The 21,284-nt window shown below is 39.5% G+C and overlaps 5 protein-coding genes across 5 annotated transcripts; 2 read left to right on the top strand and 3 right to left on the bottom strand.

Annotated features, from left to right (window-relative positions):
• Positions 1-1,149: 1,149 nt before the first annotated feature.
• Positions 1,150-9,379, bottom strand: LOC311270611 (uncharacterized protein). Its single transcript, XM_084375595.1, has 2 exons — positions 8,759-9,379; positions 1,150-1,682 (listed from the first exon to the last, which is right to left on the bottom strand). The coding sequence occupies exons 1-2, from the start codon at positions 9,358-9,360 to the stop codon at positions 1,316-1,318; spliced, it is 969 nt and encodes a 322-aa protein (XP_084231721.1). The 5' UTR covers positions 9,361-9,379; the 3' UTR covers positions 1,150-1,315.
• Positions 6,273-6,796, bottom strand: LOC311270607 (histone H3.2). Its single transcript, XM_084375591.1, has one exon. It carries the CDS (start codon positions 6,786-6,788, stop codon positions 6,378-6,380), a length of 411 nt encoding a protein of 136 aa, XP_084231717.1. The 5' UTR covers positions 6,789-6,796; the 3' UTR covers positions 6,273-6,377.
• LOC311270608 (histone H2A-like) lies at positions 7,142-7,535 on the top strand. Its single transcript, XM_084375592.1, has one exon. The coding sequence runs from the start codon at positions 7,151-7,153 to the stop codon at positions 7,532-7,534; it is 384 nt and encodes a 127-aa protein (XP_084231718.1). The 5' UTR covers positions 7,142-7,150; the 3' UTR covers position 7,535.
• A 5,637-nt stretch (positions 9,380-15,016) lies between the features above and the next one.
• Positions 15,017-15,339, bottom strand: LOC311270610 (histone H4; the record flags this gene model as incomplete). The annotated part of the gene is made up of 1 exon (XM_084375594.1): positions 15,017-15,339. The coding sequence occupies exon 1, from the start codon at positions 15,326-15,328 to the stop codon at positions 15,017-15,019; it is 312 nt and encodes a 103-aa protein (XP_084231720.1). The 5' UTR covers positions 15,329-15,339.
• A 4,862-nt stretch (positions 15,340-20,201) lies between these two features.
• On the top strand, positions 20,202-20,543 carry LOC311270539 (histone H4; the record flags this gene model as incomplete). Its single annotated transcript, XM_084375459.1, has 1 exon — positions 20,202-20,543. The coding sequence occupies one exon, from the start codon at positions 20,202-20,204 to the stop codon at positions 20,511-20,513; it is 312 nt and encodes a 103-aa protein (XP_084231585.1). The 3' UTR covers positions 20,514-20,543.
• Between the last annotated feature and the right edge of the window lie 741 nt (positions 20,544-21,284).

Genomic DNA, 21,284 nt, shown 5'->3' with positions numbered 1-21,284 from the left:
TGCGTATCAACTGAAGATTTTTTGCATCCTGACGACCCACAAAGTCTCACAAAGACTGACGAAGGTGACACAGCCGACTTCCATCTTGGAAAATATGAGATACCAGATTATTGTAAATACTATGTATATACGAGTTAAATTCTATTTCTTATCTCTTACCTCTTATTATATTGTTTATTTTTTACTTTTTATTATTGTTTAAGTGTGATACTGTCCTTTGACTGCTGTGACTAAGAAATTTCCCCATTTGCGGGACAAATAAAGGAATTCTGATTCTGATTCTGATTCTGAGATCTGAGCACCTGAAGGTCTTGCTGTGTATTTTACCATCAACGCTCAGAACTAGATTGCTAACAGACTCGGGTAATAACACGCCAACACACAGTGTAAAGCTAATGATATATAAATATGGGTAATTTACTCACCCAGGCTAATGATACATATCATTTTATTGAAACAACCTAAATGTTTTCAGTTGCAGGATCAATCCAAAAAATATATATTTCTTATACATTTTAGATCATTTTTAAGCAAAATATCGTGAAAATGATTGTTACAGATTCAAGTCAAAGCTTCGGTCCATTTTCCATCAATTATACAAAATAATTAAGAATAAGAAATGAAGGCTGTAATTCTGGAAGGCAGCTGTGGACTCAACTCCACCTACAGCCTGTGGAGTGCTCTGCTCCACCCTCAACCAACAGCATCTGAAAATCACCAACATATCTCATCTGCCTTTATTATCTACGACCTCCACCTGCAGAAAGCTGTTCCTAAAGGCTGAATGACCTCTTCAAACCTCCATCTTGAAAAGTTTGTGTCTCAACTGTATTGGGTTGTATGGAGAATTGCAATACAAGTGCACTCTTTAAGAGATAATGTACGGCTCTGAAAAAAACCTTAAGTTTTGATAATGCAAAGATTTATTGCCAAGTTTTATAGAAATAAATATGTATTTATTCAATATTGACTTAAATGTCATTGCATAGAAATAAGGCTGAGTTATAGTTATAGGATTATAGCTAGAGGATATAAAGCAGCACTCCAGGGAGATTTTACGTCTGTATTCGTAATGGTCAGATGTCTGAATGATCTAAATCAGAGTCTTCACCTTTCTTGACATAAAACACCATAAAAACATGTCCGACATTTAAACAATCTGCTCAGATCACACTTTGTACTTTAAGATTATTACTTTGTGCGACGCATGCTCAGTCCCGACCACAGCCCAGCCAATCCTGTGTGAGCAACGGCTCAGTTTCATTTGCATCAGGCGCATACATATACAGCTGTCCGACCACTGGGAGTATATCTGTTAGCTGACCGAGTTACCAGAGCAACTATGCCTGAGACCGTGAAAGCGCCCAAGAAGGGCTCCAAGAAAGCCGTGTCTAAAGCCACCAAGACTGGCAAGAAGAGGAGAAAGTCCAGGAGGGAGAGCTATGCCATCTACGTGTACAAGGTGCTGAAGCAGGTCCACCCCGACACCGGGATCTCCTCTAAGGCCATGGGCATCATGAACTCCTTCGTGAGCGACATCTTTGAGCGCATCGCCGGTGAGGCCTCTCGTCTGGCTCACTACAACAAGCGCTCCACCATCACCTCCAGGGAGATCCAGACCGCCGTCCGCCTGCTGCTGCCCGGTGAGCTGGCCAAGCACGCCGTGTCCGAGGGCACCAAGGCTGTGACCAAGTACACCAGCTCCAAGTAAACCCGCTGATACCCAACAACCCAACGGCTCTTTTAAGAGCCACCCACCACTTCAAACGAGAGCGCTTTTCCTGTTTATTGATCAAACTCACTGAAAGCACTTTAAATTAGATATTCACATTCAAGCAAGGCTTTAATGAGTTTATTCAGTGATTACATAGGTACTAAACAGCAAAATTTATCGCTATAGTCAAATTGCCATTTAAACCCAAACAGTTCCTGTGGCTTTAGGTAAGAAGAGGAATTAAATTCAGCTCTTGAAGCTCAACTTCTACACCCCCACCACCTTACATTCATGTTGCTGACAAGTCCCTTAGTCATTCATTGAAAATCACAGCTGCAGTGCATTTGTTGACCACAGGGTGATGCTGTTTACCAGACTATGCTGGCCTGCCTGGACTTCAAAATAAAATCAGTTGTATTTACATTGCCTCAGTGGGCTTTACAATCTGTACAGTGAATGACACTCTGTCCTTAGACCCTCAATTCAAGTGAGGGGGAAGTGTAAGATGGAAGAGCCACAGATGAGGGATCCCTCTCCCAGGAGGGATAGACATGCAACAGATGTCGCATGTGCAAGAAAGAACAATCACAATTTAGAATTTGCATTGACTGTCTGACAATTTATATAATATATGTAAAGTGTGCATCCAGGAGGACGACTGAGCAGGCCGAGGCATCGCCAAGTGGTGCCCGGGCCACACAACCTCCCCTCCACCATGGTGACCTGGAAGAGGGCAGGCCTTACAAGATGATTAGCAGTAAAAAAAAAAAGAAAACATCAGAGTGAAGAGGCATCAAATTTTACAGATATTAGGAGATAGTAAACAGAGGACAGCAATGATCCAGCGGAGCCCAGGGTATGATAATCCAGATCTGTCAATATGTGAGGCAGCGGGAGCCAGGAGAGGTAGATGTTCCTAAGGGCCTGTGGTCCACGAGAAGAGAGGAGGAGGAGGTGGAAGCTATAGAGAGTGGACAGTGAGAGAGCGACACAGCTTGCAGCTTGTGGGAACAGAAAACAAAAGTTATCGAAATGCAATGTTAATGAGAATACTACTTCAACTAAGTCCTGTGTACAATATGTATGAACCGCATGTCACACATCATATGTCCTACTGTAAACTAGTTTTTCTGTATCATATATAATGTAGTTTTTATATGATACCCATAACTACTGTAATGAGTACTGGAATTGGACATGTAGGCTTGACTGATTAAAACAGAAGACATATATTGAAGTGTGTAGCTGACAACATAATCATTCATTATTATTGTCGTTATTAGGTTTGACTTTGTCACCCATTTTGTATTATTTGAATAAATGTGACCCTGTTCCATTATTAATACAATCCGTGTTGGGGAGGGTCACTTTAGTAATGTATTCTGATAGTTACTGATTACGTGTTATAAATGTAGTCAGCAATGTAATCCCAAGTATCACAACAGAAGAGTAACGTAAGTTGATTACTCTCTGTTACTTATGGAAAACATCATTACCAAATATGTGAGAATAAAATCTGTCCTACCGACTCTTCGACACATTTCTGCCCGAAAAACAGCATCTGTCTCTGGCAGCAGAGCCAGGAGGCTCCCACAGTTATGTGACGCCATTCAGAGCAAAAACCTTAACTCACCATGTGTTTGTCTCCTTCCACTATTGTGATGTTGTAGTTACTGTCTCTGGAAACTTGCATTGGAAAAAAAAAATCACTGCATCATTGAAAAGCTAATAGGAAAAGCAGTGGGTAATGTAAATGCAGATAGAAAATGATAGTGGCCTCTTCAATGTCTGATTAAAGTGTGTATTCTTAATTCATCTTTTTATTTCCCATTGAAATATCAAATAATGAATTGCTTTGTCATTTGGTCTATTTATTAATAGATGAATAAATGAATTTGTAAACTAATTTCTTAATGCCTTTTTTATTGTACAATTAGTGAAATGCTTTATTACTAATTTGGTGACACCTGTGGTCCTCCATACATATGTAGGATAAACCTGGATGACACCAGGTGAGTCTGCACCTCTGCTAAAGTGTTTGTGTAGCATTTTGATGAACACTGACAGCCTTTAGTGGCCACGATCAGCATTGCAGCCAATGGATGCATGATACAGAGATCTGGGGAATCTGGAGACCAGGTTGCAGCTTGAGCTCTTTGCCACGATCCTCAGGTCCTTCCTGAGCAGTTTTTGCAGGGTTGCAGGCACATTGTCCTGCTGAAGGACTACTGCCATCAAGGAGCGCTGCTGCCATGAGGGTATTTTTCGAGGTATTTTCTGAGGAAATTAAGCACACTTACAAACATTGTCATTCATCAAACCAGAAACTCCTTTCAAATATTAATGTTCCCCATCTGTGTTTTGACTAAGCAAGTATTTTGTAGTAAATGAGTACTACTAAGTACTACTAAGGGTCAGTCTAATATCCATGGCTGGCAACTCATCGAGTGTTGTCCCTCTCTCTGTCACAGACAGTCTCTAATGAGGACCACAAGTGTCACGGAAATAGTAATAAAGCATTTCACTGATTGTACAATAAATATAGGCATTAATAAATTAGTTTACAAATTAATGTATGAATCTATAGATATATAGACTAAATGACAAAGTAATTCAATATTTGATATTTTAATGGGCAATAGAAAGAGGAATTAAAATGAGTAAAATATCAATCTTTGTTAGAGAGACATCTTTTTCAAGCATTTCTTTTAGATATTTCTGTAAATCAAGCCAAAAGACAGTAGTATGGAAACAATCTGTAAAAACATGTTCAATAATTTCTCCCTAAGAATCACAAAAAGTGCAAATGTTTACGTCAGGGAAAAAATTGACAAATATTGTCTTTTACAGGATATTACAAATGTACAATAGAAACTTTTCGATTCTGTTTGGAATTATATATTTATGAGGCAAGAGAAAGACAGTGCTCCATCGAGGATGAAAGCATTTAATCGTACGACTCTTCTAGACTTTCCAAATGTTATTGGACCGAATGGCTCCACTTATGAGGTTGTGACGCTCCAAAAAATGTATCCATCATTTTACAGTCCTTTGTTTCACAATGTAAGCTTAAGGGAAAAAGTCTTTTTCATGACAATGTTATTACATGGTTAATGCCAAGTAAGTCAGTAAGTATAAGTGTAACTTTTGATGCTACAACTGATGCTATGAACTGCATGTCACACCTATGGAAGAGTTTTTCATTGTGCACTTCAAGAAAGTCGAGATATCGAGAATAAAGATGAAATATAACTTTGTGAATAAAGTCGAAATGCCTTGAATAAACTCGACATTTCAAGATTAAAGTTGCCCTTCGAGACTGCCTCAACAAAATGCCTTGTGTAGCTGAATTGGTGAAACTGTCCTTCAGAATTGGCTTTACTAACAAAGAAACTATTTCTGTTTAAGCTCATAAACACAGTGTAGCTCTCAGCTTTCGGTTGAAAATGTCTTTTTACAATACACACAATTGTATTTTAACTTTATTCTCGACATTTAAACTTTTTTCTTGACGTGCATAATGGGAAATGAAATAAAATGAAATAAAACAAATAAATAATCTTTTTTTTTCTTGCATAGTCACTATTTTACGTCACTACTATCCTTCTATAAACTATATTATATAAAGTATAGTTTTGATATTGTTCCCATAACTACTATAATAACTAATAATAATTGGACTTGTGGCACAGGACATGTAGGCTTGCCATAAGAAATACTGATATCCTTTGATAATATTTTCATATGGCACAAAAATAATTTAATCTACTGTGTTGAAGCAGAACACTAACATAGAACTGTGTGGCAGAAAACATAATCATCCAGTCATTTTGTATTATATTAATAAACTTGGCTGTGACTGTTGAACCTGTGTGTAAGTTTCATCATTAATACAATCAGGGTTTACTTTCAAAATGTATTCCGATACAGTTACTAATTACTTGTTATAAATGTAGCCAGTAACGTAATCTATCACAACAGAGGAGTGCCTTAACTTGATTACTTTTGGTTACTTTTGGATTACTTCAAACACAAACTTATGTAAATAAAGTTGAGAGAAAAGAAATAACAAGATGACTTGTATTTAATCTTAATAACAAGTGTGTTTCACCTGAGATAAGAGTGATGTGTGAGACTCGTGAAGTGAAAACAGAAATTAGTCACAAATAAGAGCGGAGTTCTGAGAATTATGATTTTATTTTCTTGGAAAAAATTATTCTCATTAATATTGTAAATACCAAAATTGGGTCTGAATTTACCTCCACACTACATGGTGCCCCTCTGTGGGGACTTTGGATCCCAATATCATTTTTGTAGTCTTTGGCCCTCCCCAGTATAAAGGCAGGGCACCCCGACTCAGTCATAACTGAGAAACCATTTTAATACAACCACTTTAAAACTACGATTAATCTAAAACTGTTCAATATTTAGTTTGAACACTACTCTGCATTGTTAATATGAGGGACGTGTATTAAGAGAACAGCTCCCCTGTATTGTGAGACCAAAGTTGTATAATAATAATAATAATAATAATAAATAATAATCCGATAGACGATCATTCAAAATAATTTCATGTGAAGAAGAGGAAGCAGCGCTTTAGGTGAGAGTGAGGTGGCTCTTAAAAGAGCCTTTGTGTTGTTGGTTGAGCGGGTCTCAGGTCAGTTTAAGCTCTCTCTCCACGGATGCGGCGGGCCAGCTGGATGTCTTTGGGCATGATGGTGACCCTCTTGGCATGGATGGCGCACAGGTTGGTGTCCTCGAACAGGCCGACCAGGTAAGCCTCGCTGGACTCCTGCAGAGCCATGACGGCGGAGCTCTGGAAGCGCAGGTCGGTCTTGAAGTCCTGAGCGATCTCCCTGACCAGGCGCTGGAAGGGCAGCTTGCGGATGAGCAGCTCGGTGGATTTCTGATAACGACGGATCTCTCTCAGAGCCACGGTACCGGGCCTGTAACGGTGAGGCTTCTTGACGCCGCCGGTGGCCGGGGCGCTCTTACGGGCAGCCTTGGTGGCCAGCTGCTTTCTGGGGGCTTTGCCTCCGGTGGATTTACGGGCGGTCTGCTTGGTTCTTGCCATCGCGTCTTCTTTCTGCGAACAGGAGAAAAGTAAAGTGAAGCGAGGAGACTCGCTGCTCTTAAGCTGTGAGACCGGCTGTGCTCAGTGACGCTGCTTCATCCTCCGCCCCCTGATTGGTTAGGGTCTCCACGTGGAGCTCAGCACCGCCTAGGAGAGCGACCCACCGCCCGAGTCTCCGCTGCTTATTGGAGAGAAGTGTGTTCAAAAAGTCCGCCAGAGTTGATCCGGCAGCCCTCTGCTGAAGCCTCTTTTCTGGTTGGTCTGACAGGAACTCTCCCGCGCGCTCCGCGGACATATAAAGGAGGGTGGTGACTGCGAGTGACACAGTTTCTCTGAGTACCGACTCTAGAAAACATACAACTATGAGTGGACGAGGCAAAACCGGCGGAAAGGCCAGAGCAAAGGCAAAGACTCGCTCCTCTCGTGCCGGGCTCCAGTTCCCAGTCGGCCGTGTCCACAGGCTGCTGCGCAAAGGCAACTATGCCCAGCGCGTTGGTGCCGGCGCCCCCGTCTACCTGGCGGCTGTGCTGGAGTACCTGACCGCTGAGATCCTGGAGCTGGCTGGAAACGCTGCCCGCGACAACAAGAAGACCAGGATCATCCCCCGTCACCTTCAGCTGGCCGTCCGCAACGACGAGGAGCTCAACAAGCTGCTGGGCGGAGTGACCATCGCTCAGGGCGGCGTGCTGCCCAACATCCAGGCTGTCTTGCTGCCCAAGAAGACCGAGAAGGCCGCCAAGAAGTAAAGACCCGGAACAGATCAACAAATAAAGGCTCTTTTAAGAGCCACACACTCTGCTGGTAAAGAGCCATGTTTCTCATGTTACTGATACACGATTGTATCCCAACTACATTCAACTGTAAAGTATAAGCCACGCATACATTCAAGTAGTTCGGTATTTACAAGAAATTCTTGTATTCTCTGATATCAGGCATTACAATAATTCAGCGTTCGTCATGAGTCGTTAAAGTAAAGCTCAACATTCATCCTAAAATCGCGTTTAGGAGCTCAAAAGACTGAATATTGCTACTTACTTCTTACTAATTAAGTCAATTATGTCTATTTACGTATCGAAAAATAACCCACTAAATAACAGTAGTCCGATTGTCTGGACTAGCTACTGTTCTATTTATTTAATCGAATACCAAAAACATAATCAGCTCAAATACAGCATTAGGCCTATATCTACACAGTAACTGAGTCATTGAGGTTATACAATTAATAGAGTAGGTTTATTATTTACAAGATTTGTCTCCAGCATGTAGTGAAGTATAAAACAAAGTGAATAACATGCGCCTTTAAAATTGTACGGAAGTAAAGCGTTTGTATAAATATTATTTATGTTGCGTCACTGACAATAGGTCTCTGTGTGTATGCTAAAGGCCTTAACTAATTTAAAATGCTACAACGGTAGGACACACAAACAATAGACAAATATATATATATATAATATTATTATATATATTATAATATAACCAAGTAACATTTACAACAATAATGATTCTGAATCAGATCGTTGTTGGTTTTAACAGTCCTGCACAAAATCGAGAAGCTTTCACCAACATGATTTTGCCTTAAATCAGTACAACAGCTGTCAGTAACCTCACACTATTATCAGAGACTTCTTCACACGTTTTCATCCACACTGTTGGGAGATCTACAGATAAATTGACGCGGCCTCTCACATTCATTGTGAAACTGAATCTGAAGTGGGGAAAAGGTGACGTTTTCCCCTAAAGAAAGCTTCCCATCGTAAACCTCACTCTGATTGAATCCTGTGACTTTTACATACCGTATTTCCCCCGTCTCTTAATGTAAGATAACCGGTTATAATCGAGCCTGATTTAATAATCCTAATATTTTAGTTTATACAGGACACAGTAACAGGATAATGCTCTTTCTGGATGGTTTGGGGGGCTCTTAAAAGAGCCTTTTGTTGGGACGTGTCCTCAGACTGAAGACTGCTCACTTCTTCTTGGGTGCTGCCTTCTTTGCTTTGGGCTTGGCGACCTTCTTTGCGGGGGCTTTCTTGGCTGCGGGGGCCTTCTTCACCACCTTCTTGGGGCTCTTGGCGGCCTTCTTGGGGCTCTTTGCTGCCTTCTTTGCTGCCGCGGGTTTCTTTGCCGCCTTCTTGGGGGATTTCTTGGGGGTTGCTGGCTTCTTTGCTGCCGCTTTGGGTTTCTTAGCCGCGGGCTTCTTGGCTGCGGGCTTTTTGGCTTTAGCGGGAGCCTTCTTGACCGGCTTCGTGGCTTTGGGCTCAGCCACCTTCTTGTTCATCTTGAAGGAGCCGGATGCTCCGGTGCCCTTGGTCTGGACCAGAGTCCCCTTCACCACCAGACCCTTGACGGCGGTCTTGACGCGGGAGTTGTTCTTCTCCACATCGTAACCTCCGGCGGCCAGAGCCTTCTTGAGGGCGGCCAGAGACACGCCGCCGCGCTCCTTGGATGCGGCCACAGCCTTCACGATGAGGTCCCTGACGCTGGGGCCGGCCTTCTTCGGCTTGGCGGCCGCCTTCTTCTTGGTGGCTTTCGCCGGAGCGGCGGCCGGTGCTGCTGGTGCCTCTTCTGGCATTTTCGTACAAAGTCCTTCTCACGACTAAAGTCTGACTGGACGAGTGGAGAATACAGAGCAGGAGGCGGTCCTTAAACACACCATGAGAACCGTGGAGACTCAACTCAGTCGGTGTCTGCTGAGTGCAGGCTGAATGTCGTGTCACTTGTGTTTTCTCTTCATCGATAAAACCCTCCAGACTAACTGTGGGAGAGGTGTTGAAGGCCGACAGTGAAGGAGACGATAGCGGACTCGTGTCTCTTCATATTGAAGTCATGTTGAGCTCTGATGCTCTCTGCATTTTGTTCAGGGAGCCTCCAAACCTCACACTTTCACCGCCGTGCTCAGCGCTGCTCAGCGACTTTTCTCACTCATTTCTCTCCTAAAATGTTTAAAATGCATCAGAGTTCCATCAAAAGATGATTTCTAGCAGCTCAACATGTTTGTTCAGAGATTAAATATGAAAACAACCATCTGTTGTTGCTCATATTTTGTGAAACTGACGTTATTGTGACAGCAGCAAACACACTGATCAGGGCTGAGGCTCATGGTGTCAGACAGAGCTGCTCACTGTGGCTGTCAACATTTCTTCTGCTGACGACTAGATTTAATATAAATAATGTGTTGCTAGATCTACTGTTATTGAACAAACACATCGATATGTACAGACGGGTGGCAAATTAAAGGAAAAGACAAGAAAATGTATAAATATTGTTGGGCAACCACGTGCTACCAGCACAACATCAACATGCCTCAGCATGGACTCTACAAGTCTCTGAAGTCTACTGGGGGGATATTCCTCCAGAAGATATTCCCTCACAGTGTCTGATTTACATAACTGTCATACTCAAAGTATTCAATGTCCTCCCATCAGAATAGACACGTTTCATAGGATAAAGGTGGTCACTCAGAAACACTTTGTATTGATTTGCAGTGACCCAAAAGGGGATAAAACCATGCTGGGAAAAATATTGATGTTGATTTAGTTTATTTCCCTTTATTAAACACGTGTGGCGTTTGTGGTCCCCTGAGTACAAGCTGTTGGCAGCATAACAGCTTTTCGTCAGCTGAGACAACAGAGATGAAAAGTCAGCACCTTGGACAGTGACTGTGCCACACTGAGTGCTTTCAAAGATGCACCTGAACACATCAGAGTCAGAAACTGGGTACATTACAGCTGCTCCTAATAGAATAGAAATGTCACAGTGTAGACAGACTATAAAAGCATATAGATAGAGAAAATATTTTTTTTTCATAAAAATTTAGTAAGAATAAAATATATAGAATAAAAAAAAAAAGACATTAAATCAATTTGACAACTATATAAAATACTAGATTACTAGAAATAGACATGTTAATAGATGTGCCTCTTACTGCACAATAAGCACAGTGTAGATAGGTGATGATTGACAATAATTCAAATTCAAATTCAAAGGGGGCTTTATTGGCATAAAAGTTTAACAACAATGTTGCCAAAGCATCTGTCCAAACACATGGACAGCACAACAAATAACACAAACACAACACCAAGATTGATTTACATTAATTATATATATATAGTATATACAGTGTGTGTGTCGGTCACTCACTGTCCCTCAGGTTGTGGCATGTTGGGCAGCAAGGTATACCCTGTCTCCTTCTCCCAGGAGTATTTTTAATTTTGATATGTCGTTCAGCTCTTTGAAATCTGAGATTGCCGAATTAAATTTATTAAAATAAATGTTCATGGTTTTGTTGAATGCATCTCTGTCGCAACCTCACCTGTCGAGCGGTGACCACATGTTCTATTTTCTTTTGGTTTCCATGATTTTTTGTGTCTTCCTGTTTGGATTGTCAGGTTGTGGTCACTGAGCCTGTACTTTGTGAGGATCTGTCTCTGCTTTCTTTCTCTGAGAGATATTCTGCTAATTCATCATCTCTTTTTAGGGCGAGATAACATTCTGATCTACTTTGGCTTTTAGTTTCTTCTTTCCAATGTTTTAGGTAGGTTTCTTTACATTGTGTTATAATTTGCTTACTCTCATTGGTGTTTGGAGAGCAGTGTTGTTGTGAGGCTGGTCAGACTGTGTCTGAGAGGGGGCAGTTAGCCTCAGTACCAGCTGACATAGGGGACTCTTCTCTGGGCTCAGCTCTTGAGTTTGGAGGGCTCTGGAGTGGAGGGTGTCTCGGGGGCTGGATTTCAGGTGGTTAAAAAAGTTGAGCGTTCTCTTTTGAATGTTAATTATCAGTGGGTATCTGCCTAATTCTGCTCTACATGCATTTGTTGGTGTGTTTCTGTGTACGTGTAAAATGTATCTGCTGAATGACGACTGAAAGGACCCCATACTTCACTACAGTGCAATGGGCTGGATGACACTGTCAAATATTTGAGGCCAGATTTTGACTGGAATTTGGAAATTAATTGCATGTAGGGCTCTTCAGGCTTTTTCTTTTAGTGCATTCACTGCCGTGTTGAAACTCCCTGATGCTGTAATGGTTGTACCAAGGTAGGTATAACTCATGCTATGTTCAATGATATTATGGTAAATTGATGTTTGTTTTCCTGACATCTGGGGCGTTTTTGAAAGATGACATTTAAATAAAGTCGGACTTAAATTGCAGCCCTGGCGTACACTTCTCTCTGGGTGAAGAATTCAGTTTGTTTGTCTCCAATTTTAACATCACACATATTTTCCAAATACATTGATTTAGCCAGATCATACATTTTGCCCCCTATACCACAGTGTAGGAGCCTGTAATAGAGCCCATCATGCCAAATAGAGTCGAACGCTTTCTTGAAATCAATGAAACAAGTGAATATTTTACCATTTTTTGTTTGGTGTACATGTTTGTTAGTTAAAGTGTAAAGAAGGGTATATACATGGTCGGTGGTGCGGTGTTTTGGGAGGAAGCCAATTTGACTTTTACTCAAGATGGAGTGTTCCTTGAGGAAATCTAGTCTTCTTTTATTCAGAACACCACAGAATATTTTACCTGGACAGCTGCTTACACAGATGCCACAGTAGTTATTAGGGTCTGATCTGAATGGGGGGAATGAGCCCTTTGCACCAGATGTCAGGAAACCACCCCGACTGTAAAACAATATTGAACAGCTTTAACACTGAACCCTGCATCTCTGGGGTACTGCATTTGAGCATTTCATTTTTTAATGCTGTCTGGACCACAAGCTTTCCTCGACTGGAGAGATTTTGTCTGTGTGGTCAATTTCCCAAGTAATTGGGAAATAAAGGGGGTTTTGGTTGTCTTTAAATGTTTCTTCTAATGTTTTTCTTGTATAATGCATTGATCTGAATTGATTTGGTTTATTGGTATGTTTTGCCTTTTAACAGGCTTCTGTTTTTGTTTTATGAGGTCAGCTTTAATAGCTGCCTTATGAAATATCATATTGATGTCATCAATGGCCTTGTTTACACCACCTCTGGTAGAGACATATTGGTTTTGGTCATATATTGACATGTCATTCATCAGATCAGGTGAGTTCAAGGCCATGATGACTTTGTCTCCACTGTCTGGGGCCCATCTGTAAGTAGGATTTAATTGAAACAGCTTGCTGGCTTCCCTTTTTGTGTCACTCATTTGATCTGAGAGTTTAAAGAACACATTTCTTTGGTTGTGGTCTGAAAGGGGGGATAGCTGTCTGACAGTGAATGCACTGATAGTGGAGGGTCCATGTCAGTGATTGCATAGTCTACACTAGACCCAAGAGCTGAGGAGTATGTGAGTCCCCTCCGAACCTACCATTAACTATGTACAGGCCTAAGGCCCGACAGAGATGCACTGTCAGCTGCCACTTTGATTTATTTCAGCGTCAAGGTTATATAATAACCATAATAATAACTTACACCAATAAGTGTAAATAAGTAAATAATGACAATAACTTGCACCATTAACATGTGATAACAAACAACAGTAGAACATTGCAGATAAAAATGGAAACAAATGGGTGAGTTGAAATATTGGCTGATTTGTGATTTAGATTGGTTTAAATTTCAATACTACCATCAGAGACAACAGCAGCAGACAGAGGGTATTTTTATTTAGACTAAACAGAAGCATGACTCTTTGTGAAAACTGTTCCAGTCTGTTTCATAAAGTCTGGTTTATTTCATGATTTTCGATACACAAAGACTGAGAGATGATCATTTCAGACATGATCAAAATCACTACACTAAACAAAGCAAGAGAACCTGTGTGTGAGATATGCTTAAATTATTTGTATAAATGGCAATCAAAAATAACACACTGGAGCATTTCCAAGACTGTAAGTGACTCAAATAAAACATTGTTTTCTATATGTAGCCTATTAAATCATTTCCGATTTATAAAGCTGAATTTTATTTTGAAAGGACCAACACAGGATGTTCAAAACTAACGTTATGCCTGCTAAACGAAATTAAAGTTCATATTTTTGTCTTTTGCACCTGGCTGACAAGGGTCAGGGAAGTTTTAAAATGCAAGATATGCAATGCAATGCAAATGCAATGTCAAGGTACTTAATGACGTTAAAACACAGATTGTCAGTAATTTTAATTGAAAGGGTTACAATGAAGACATTATGTGTACAGGTGTGTGCAACACGAAAAACATGTAACTACACTGGCTGCATGAGATACACCTCTTGTTTTTACATTTTACATCTCTAAATATTTTTTATTAATTTTTCTATGTAAATATTAGCATTTTAGCTCAATAGCTTCCAGGTCATGTGATCAATTGACTCAAAATCATGTTGGGATCATGTAACTACACTGGCTGCGTGAGATACACCTCTTGTTTTTACATTTTACATCTCTAAATATGTTTTATTTTTATATGTAAATCTTAGCATTTTGTAGCTTCCAGGTATTAGCATTTTAGCTCAATAGCTTCCAGGTCATGTGATCAATTGACTCGAAATCAGTGTGGAATCATGTAACTACACTGTCTGCATGAGATACACCTCTTGTTTTTACATTTTCCATCTCTAAATATTTTTTATTATTTTTTATATGTAAATCTTAGCATTTTAGCTCAATAGCTTCCAGGTATTAGCATTTTAGCTCAATAGCTTCCAGGTCATGTGATCAATTGACTCAAAATCATGTTGGGATCATGTAACTACACTGGCTGCATGAGATACACCTCTTGTTTTTACATTTTCCATCTCTAAATATTTTTATTAATTTTTCTATGTAAATATTAGCATTTTAGCTCAATAGCTTCCAGGTCATGTGATCAGTTGACTCAAAATCATGTTGGGTTAATGTAACTATACTGTCTGCATGAGATACACCTTGTTTTTACGTTTTACATCCGTTCATATTTTATTAATTTTTATTTTGAAAACATGATGTCGGGACACGCTGTAGCCGTCTTCTCTGTGTGTTTACTGTAAAATCTGCAATACGGGTGCACTTTAAATGTGAGTGGCTTGCGAATGTTTGTCGAATATCCAAATTAAAACTTACTTCACTGAAGTTGTAGACATCAGTTCATTTCACTCTCGCTCCACGGCCAAAAAAGTACGCAAGCCGGTTAAAATGGAAATATACTTTTGATGTTGGTATATTTATGACTAAATAACGTTTTTACTAAACGTCATAATACTTGAGTCATTTGTAAAGGAAGTTTGCTTTGATAAGAAATAAGTGTGTGGCCCTTAAAAGGACCTTTGGTTTAGATGATGGAGAGACTGTGTTTAACCTCCGAAGCCGTACAGGGTGCGGCCCTGTCTCTTCAGAGCGTACACCACATCCATGGCTGTCACGGTCTTCCTCTTAGCATGCTCGGTGTAGGTGACGGCATCACGGATCACGTTCTCCAGGAACACCTTGAGCACACCGCGGGTCTCCTCGTAGATCAGACCGGAGATACGCTTCACTCCACCGCGGCGAGCCAGACGGCGGATGGCGGGCTTGGTGATTCCCTGGATGTTATCACGGAGAACTTTGCGGTGACGCTTGGCGCCTCCTTTCCCGAGTCCTTTGCCTCCCTTTCCTCTGCCGCTCATGTTAATGCTTTTCGTTGACTGTTTCAAGTCTGCTAGGTTTGCTCAGGGCGTCTGCCCTTTTCTACCCATTGTTGTGGGTGGAGCTTGGTGAGCGGCAAGAGGTGGGAGGAGCAGGACTCTGGAGGAAAGAGGACGTAAGTGAACCAAGGCAGGAGAGAGAGAGAGAGAGAGAGAGAGAGAGAGGTAATAAACAAAATAAAATAAAGTGCTCATGTGTAGGCCTATTTAGTGCAGGCTTGTGTGTGTGTGTGTCATAAGTGATCTATTCATTTGTTCATGTGTCCGTGTGAGTGTTTGGTGGTCTGGTCTGCACATCCCCGTGAACTGTCCTCGTGGTTTCATAACTGTTCAATCTCAGCAGCTGAAAAGAGAATCTGCATCATTTCATTTTTTGAGTTTTGAGAATATTTCTGTACTTAATTCTACTTGTACTGAATAAACACACTGATCATTAAATATATATATCAGTTACATTGTTTCCTTGATATAATTGCGGAATAAACACAACAGTTCTATTGTGCTGAAGCTGAAAGAGAGAATTTGGACATATTCATAAAACTTCCTCGTTAAGTTGCTCGAAATACTAAGAACATTCTCAGGATAATGCTTTCCAAGAATTTATCCTAAAAGATTAAGACTAGATCCTTGGAAAGAAAGAAAAAAAGTGGATCATCATCATGGAAAAATCTATAATTTACGTTATTTTCCATTATTTTGCTACAACAGATAAATCATGAACAATATGAATTGAAATAATTCTCCATTTTCAGTGGCATAAATGCCACCTGTCAGTGTGGGGAGCTCCTTCATTTGTCAAACACTGCACTCTCATCCCGTTTACAATTTCTACTTTGAACATATGAAGATCACAGTAACTTTTCCCAGTTCTCAAAAAAAAAAATTATGTTGAAACTTCTATTAAATTCACAAGACTTTGCAAAACCCTACAGCTGTACTCCAAATATTTTTGAAGTTTGGATTTGTTTGGATGATAGTTTGGATGAATTTTGGCCCCCTGAGCTAAATTTCAGCATGTCAGTAATTCTGTGTGTATTCTGAATGTCACCAATCACTTGTTTTTCACTGGATTGTGTTGAAATTTGTCCTGAACATCAAAATATTTTCAGGCCATTTTTTCCCATTTAGCAGATGACGGAATGATAAAAAAGAAAAAAAAAAATCCTACATTTTCACACATTTTCGAAGCTTATCTAGTCATTTACGCTTCCAGTTAGAAACGCCATTCAAACTGTGAAATATTCCACAATTTGTCTCCATTCAAGGTTGTATTCATCTTTCAAATCCCATTAAAGCTTTTAAAAATATCCAACTTTCTTTAAAGCGTTGAAGTCCTAAACTCGCCCTCGATTCACAGTCTTTACTCCAGCAGAGAAATAACTTATATATCAGCTTGAAGAAAATCTTGTAGCTGGTTGCTACAGTGGGTCTCTGGAGGCAATCGGACAAAAACTGAACTGCTGAACTGCTCCACATGCCACATTGTTAACCATACACACACAAAAAATTCACAAAGTGCTCACAAGACTTCTACCATATAATTTAATTATTATTTTTTGTTTATTTCCTGATATTTTAACTATATTTGATTATAAGAAACTCCATTTAAATATTTAAATGTTCCCAATCACTGCTACATCGAGATTTATTTAACTTTTAAGTCCCATTCAGAGTATTAATTCATTCTCACTGTAACATCTCTTCATACTATAGTAGCTGCTTTTCGACACAAATTGAAGCCAGCATTACAGTTTGGCTCACAGCTTATTTTCTATTTTTAATCCTTCATTCTCACCCAACTATCAGGAAGCGTCATTCTCTTCACACAAGACTTCAAATAAATAAAAGCCACCGATTCAGTTTGGCATTTGCTTTTTAACAAACCCTTAATTAATTCAGATATATATATATATATATATATATATATATATATATATATATATATATTTATATAAAGAAATTCAAAGATGTTATATTACTCCTTTTTATTAAAGTAGCTAATCATTTTCACTGGCTGTAATCTCACACTCAGTGGTTTAATTTCATCAGTAGATATTTTGTATTTCGTTGACTGCAAAGTTTTCTATCTGTCTGATACCTATTGAGCCTGTTTTTCATTGAGTTCTGGAAATTTTGAAGTAACAGCTTGAAATGGTTTGGTTTGTTTCAGACTAGATGATGTCATCGTGTTGTGTGTGTCTGGACAAAATTATCTCAATACGCATATATTTCACAATCATAAACTCTCTGAACTAATTCAACAATTCAGCTGAACTTAAAAATAAATAAATGTAAAAAAAAAAAAAGAAAAAAAAAAAACGTTAAATGAAAAAAAAAAAAAAAAAAAAAAATCAACTTCTTCAGGCTGTTTCATGAAGGGCACCATGATTTCACTATAACATCAAACTGGTTAATTATGAAGCCAATCATAATTGTACTTTCAAATAATTCTGGTTATATTGCTATTCATTTTGTAGTTATCCACCCAAACCTGTTTCAGGTGGTATTATCTGTGTATTAGTTTCAATGTAACTTGATTATGTTAGGCATTAGCTCAGAGAGTTTGAATTTGTCAAATAGTATATGTGTTTTGATTAAGATTAATAGAATTAATATTATCTGGAGACACAGAAAACAAGATGACATCATGTAGTCTGAAACTAACTTCCAGAACCCAATGAAAAACAGGCTCAGTGGGTATCAGACAGATAGACAACACAGTCCAAATTTCAACAGAAGAACCAAAATTGGGTAGTTAGAAAGTGAAAAGTAGTGGATATATGAATTTGTGAAATTGACAGATTCTTTGTTCTGGTAAAAAAAAACAAAAAAAAAACTTCCTGTTATTAATACATGTTGCCAAGTTTCATCAGGGTTTCATGGATGCTCAGGACAAATTTGAACCCAATACAGTAAAAAATAAGCGATTGGTGACATTTAGAATACACAGAATGGCTAAAATGCTGAAATGCTGAAATGCAAGCTCAAAATCCATGACATGAACTGGGAGGCCCTGGGTGAGTTGGTATGGAATGACCCATTATTATCTCGAAACACATTTCTTCTATTATGTGTACAATGTAACAACAAATCAAAATATACATAAAGCAAATAAATGCACCAGCACCAAGGACAGCGCCGTTGTCTGTTACCTGTTTATAAACCTTAAACTCTCTTTCCCCATTTCCCAACACATACATCAATACATTGAAATATACATAACAAATAAATAAAGGACATTCTCTGGGGGAAGTAGTCACACCACTAACATCCCCTCCACCTCCCAACACGAGAGTCAGGTCATATAACTGTAATGTGAATGTGATATGACAGGTCTTATAGAAGTGTCAATCTCAAATGTAAAAAACGTGATCATATCTGTGGTTTGCAGTAAATGTTATTTGGTGACATTTTATTCTGGCATATTTCAGATTATTTCCTTCAGACTTCCTTCTTCATGATTTATTAGATCGTGATTACTTGTCTGATTTATTTCGGTTGTGTTAAAGCAACATCTTAACAAAGAGACAAAACTGTTTGCTGGTGTAGCTCCACTGTAAACAGGAGAGCTCCTTCTGTAGAGCAGCAGGATGCTTTGTGATTGGCTGCAGCCGTGTCTCAGCTGGCTCAGGTGAGTGCAGGTGGAGCTTCTCCTGAGAGTCCTGTGTCACTGTCCAAGGTGCTGAAGTGACACCAACAGAGCTGCTGTCTCTGTTTAAGGTGCTCAGCCTGTGCTGCTGCTGAGCTTTATGGAGCAGCGATGAAGCTGAATCCTGGCTGGGAGAGACTTTTTTTTTTTTTTATCACAGGGACATCAACTCAACAAAAGTCAAGCACAAAAAAAAAAAAAAAAAAAAAAAAGAATAGACGGGATCACAATGTTAGTTTACAATCACTTCCAGCTAAAAAACTGCATCACAACTATTTTAACTGCTGCATTTTCAAAAATGCCTTTTAAATTTTTGAAAAACTTGATGCTAAAATCAATATCCTGCTCAGATCTACATCAGATCTAACAATTTGGTTTTCTGGTGGAGTTTGCTGATAACAATTTGATATGTTCTTTTATGGAATTTTGATTTGCTCTTTCAGAATTGAATTAATTATATATAAATGATTTTACCATCAAATATCACAGAGAACTTTACGGTGATGCTTAATGCCTCCTTTACCTCCCTTTCCTCTGCTGCTCATTGTTTCTGTTCAGATATTTGAAGCTGATTTTAGCATGAAATTATCTGAGAAATGCTGCAGTGAAAATAATTGGAAATTATCAGAGGTAATCTTGGACCTACTGTCAATTAGAGACCAACCCATTTCTTAAATTTGTTGATCAAAATGCCATGATCTCTGATATCAACAGGACTCTAAAAAAAAAAAGGACAGCAACATTGTCTGAATCACTCGAAATTCTCAGTTACCTTAAATGAAGCAGTTTCAGTGTTTTTTCTTTTGTTTGTTTTTTTTTCTGATTTATTGGCGTCTATAAAATACATGATCAGAAAAAAAAAAATCTCAAGAAGTTCAGTGATGAAAAGAAACTTAAATAATAACAAATAAAACAATTTTCACACAATGATTTGATATTTAGCAAATGTCCCAATTTATTTTGTGACAAGAATGATGAGTGGAAACGAAGAACAGGATAACAGTGATTCTCCTGGTCAATCATACACAGCAGGTGATTCATGCTTTTCTTCAGTAGGTGGCGCTAATGTGCCAAAGAGTTCATCATCAGCCCTCATGACAGGCCAAAGAAGAAGAGACCCTACCCTCCTCAATTACGTCCTCAGAGAGGATGTAAATAACAGAGACTTCTGGAGGAAATTCAGTTTATTAAATCTGACTAGCAACAATGAGCGGCAGAGGAAAGGGAGGCAAAGGACTCGGTAAAGGAGGCGCCAAGCGTCACCGCAAAGTTCTCCGCGATAACATCCAGGGAATCACCAAGCCCGCTATCCGCCGTCTGGCTCGCCGCGGTGGAGTGAAGCGTATCTCCGGTCTGATCTACGAAGAGACCCGCGGTGTGCTCAAGGTGTTCCTGGAGAACGTGATCCGTGATGCCGTCACCTACACCGAGCATGCTAAGAGGAAGACCGTGACCGCCATGGATGTGGTGTACGCTCTGAAGAGGCAGGGCCGCACCCTGTACGGCTTCGGAGGTTAAACACTTCAAACTCTTCATCAAAACCAAAGGTCCTTTTAAGGGCCACACAATTATTTCTACTCAAAGCTTGTTCCTTCGACCAAATAATTGTAGAGGTTTATGATAAACTAGGCTACATGAACACGAAGTTTGTCTCAATATAAGTAACTGACTGAAGTGAATATTCAAAGAGGCCCTTCAATAGTACTGCTTCTGGAGCAGAAGCCAAAGCAACGACATTTATCCACCTAATAGACATGTAGTATGTCGGTGTTTTTTCTTTCACAAGGTCTTGAGTTCATATCGAAAATATTTTACATATTATTGGTTGGTGCTTGTCATGTTAATCTTTAACTATTCTGGTTGGAGCGTTTGTTCCAGTGAATTTCCCTGGTGAGGGTTTAATAGTCTTATCTTACATATAGTGCGCTTTATGTATTGAGATATTTCTTTAGTTTTTGCCATGAGGACAGCATTGTAAAAATGTATAAACACCTCCTGTACGATGCCTTTTAGTGTGTATTCCTTAAACATATAATGTGTGGAAACTACCACTTGAACTACTGCAAACAACAAATAGATAACAATAGAAACATGGCAATGATACATGTGTTTTATTGTGTATTTGTTAATGTGATACTCGGTATCAAATGCAATATGTACATTGACAACATCAATGGTCACACCGTCAGTAGTGTCCCACCACAACTTATCACTTTACATTAAAGGGAGATCATCTCATTAATGTAGTGAACACATGGAGGATGTGTAGAGAGTTGTGTTCAACACAGC

The sequence above is a fragment of the Pagrus pagrus genome (genome assembly GCF_965226575.1).
Source record: "Pagrus pagrus genome assembly, chromosome: 15".
Taxonomy (NCBI): Eukaryota; Metazoa; Chordata; class Actinopteri; order Spariformes; family Sparidae; genus Pagrus; species Pagrus pagrus.
Note: the sequence above shows the minus strand (reverse complement) of the source record. Positions and strands in the feature narration are given on the sequence as shown.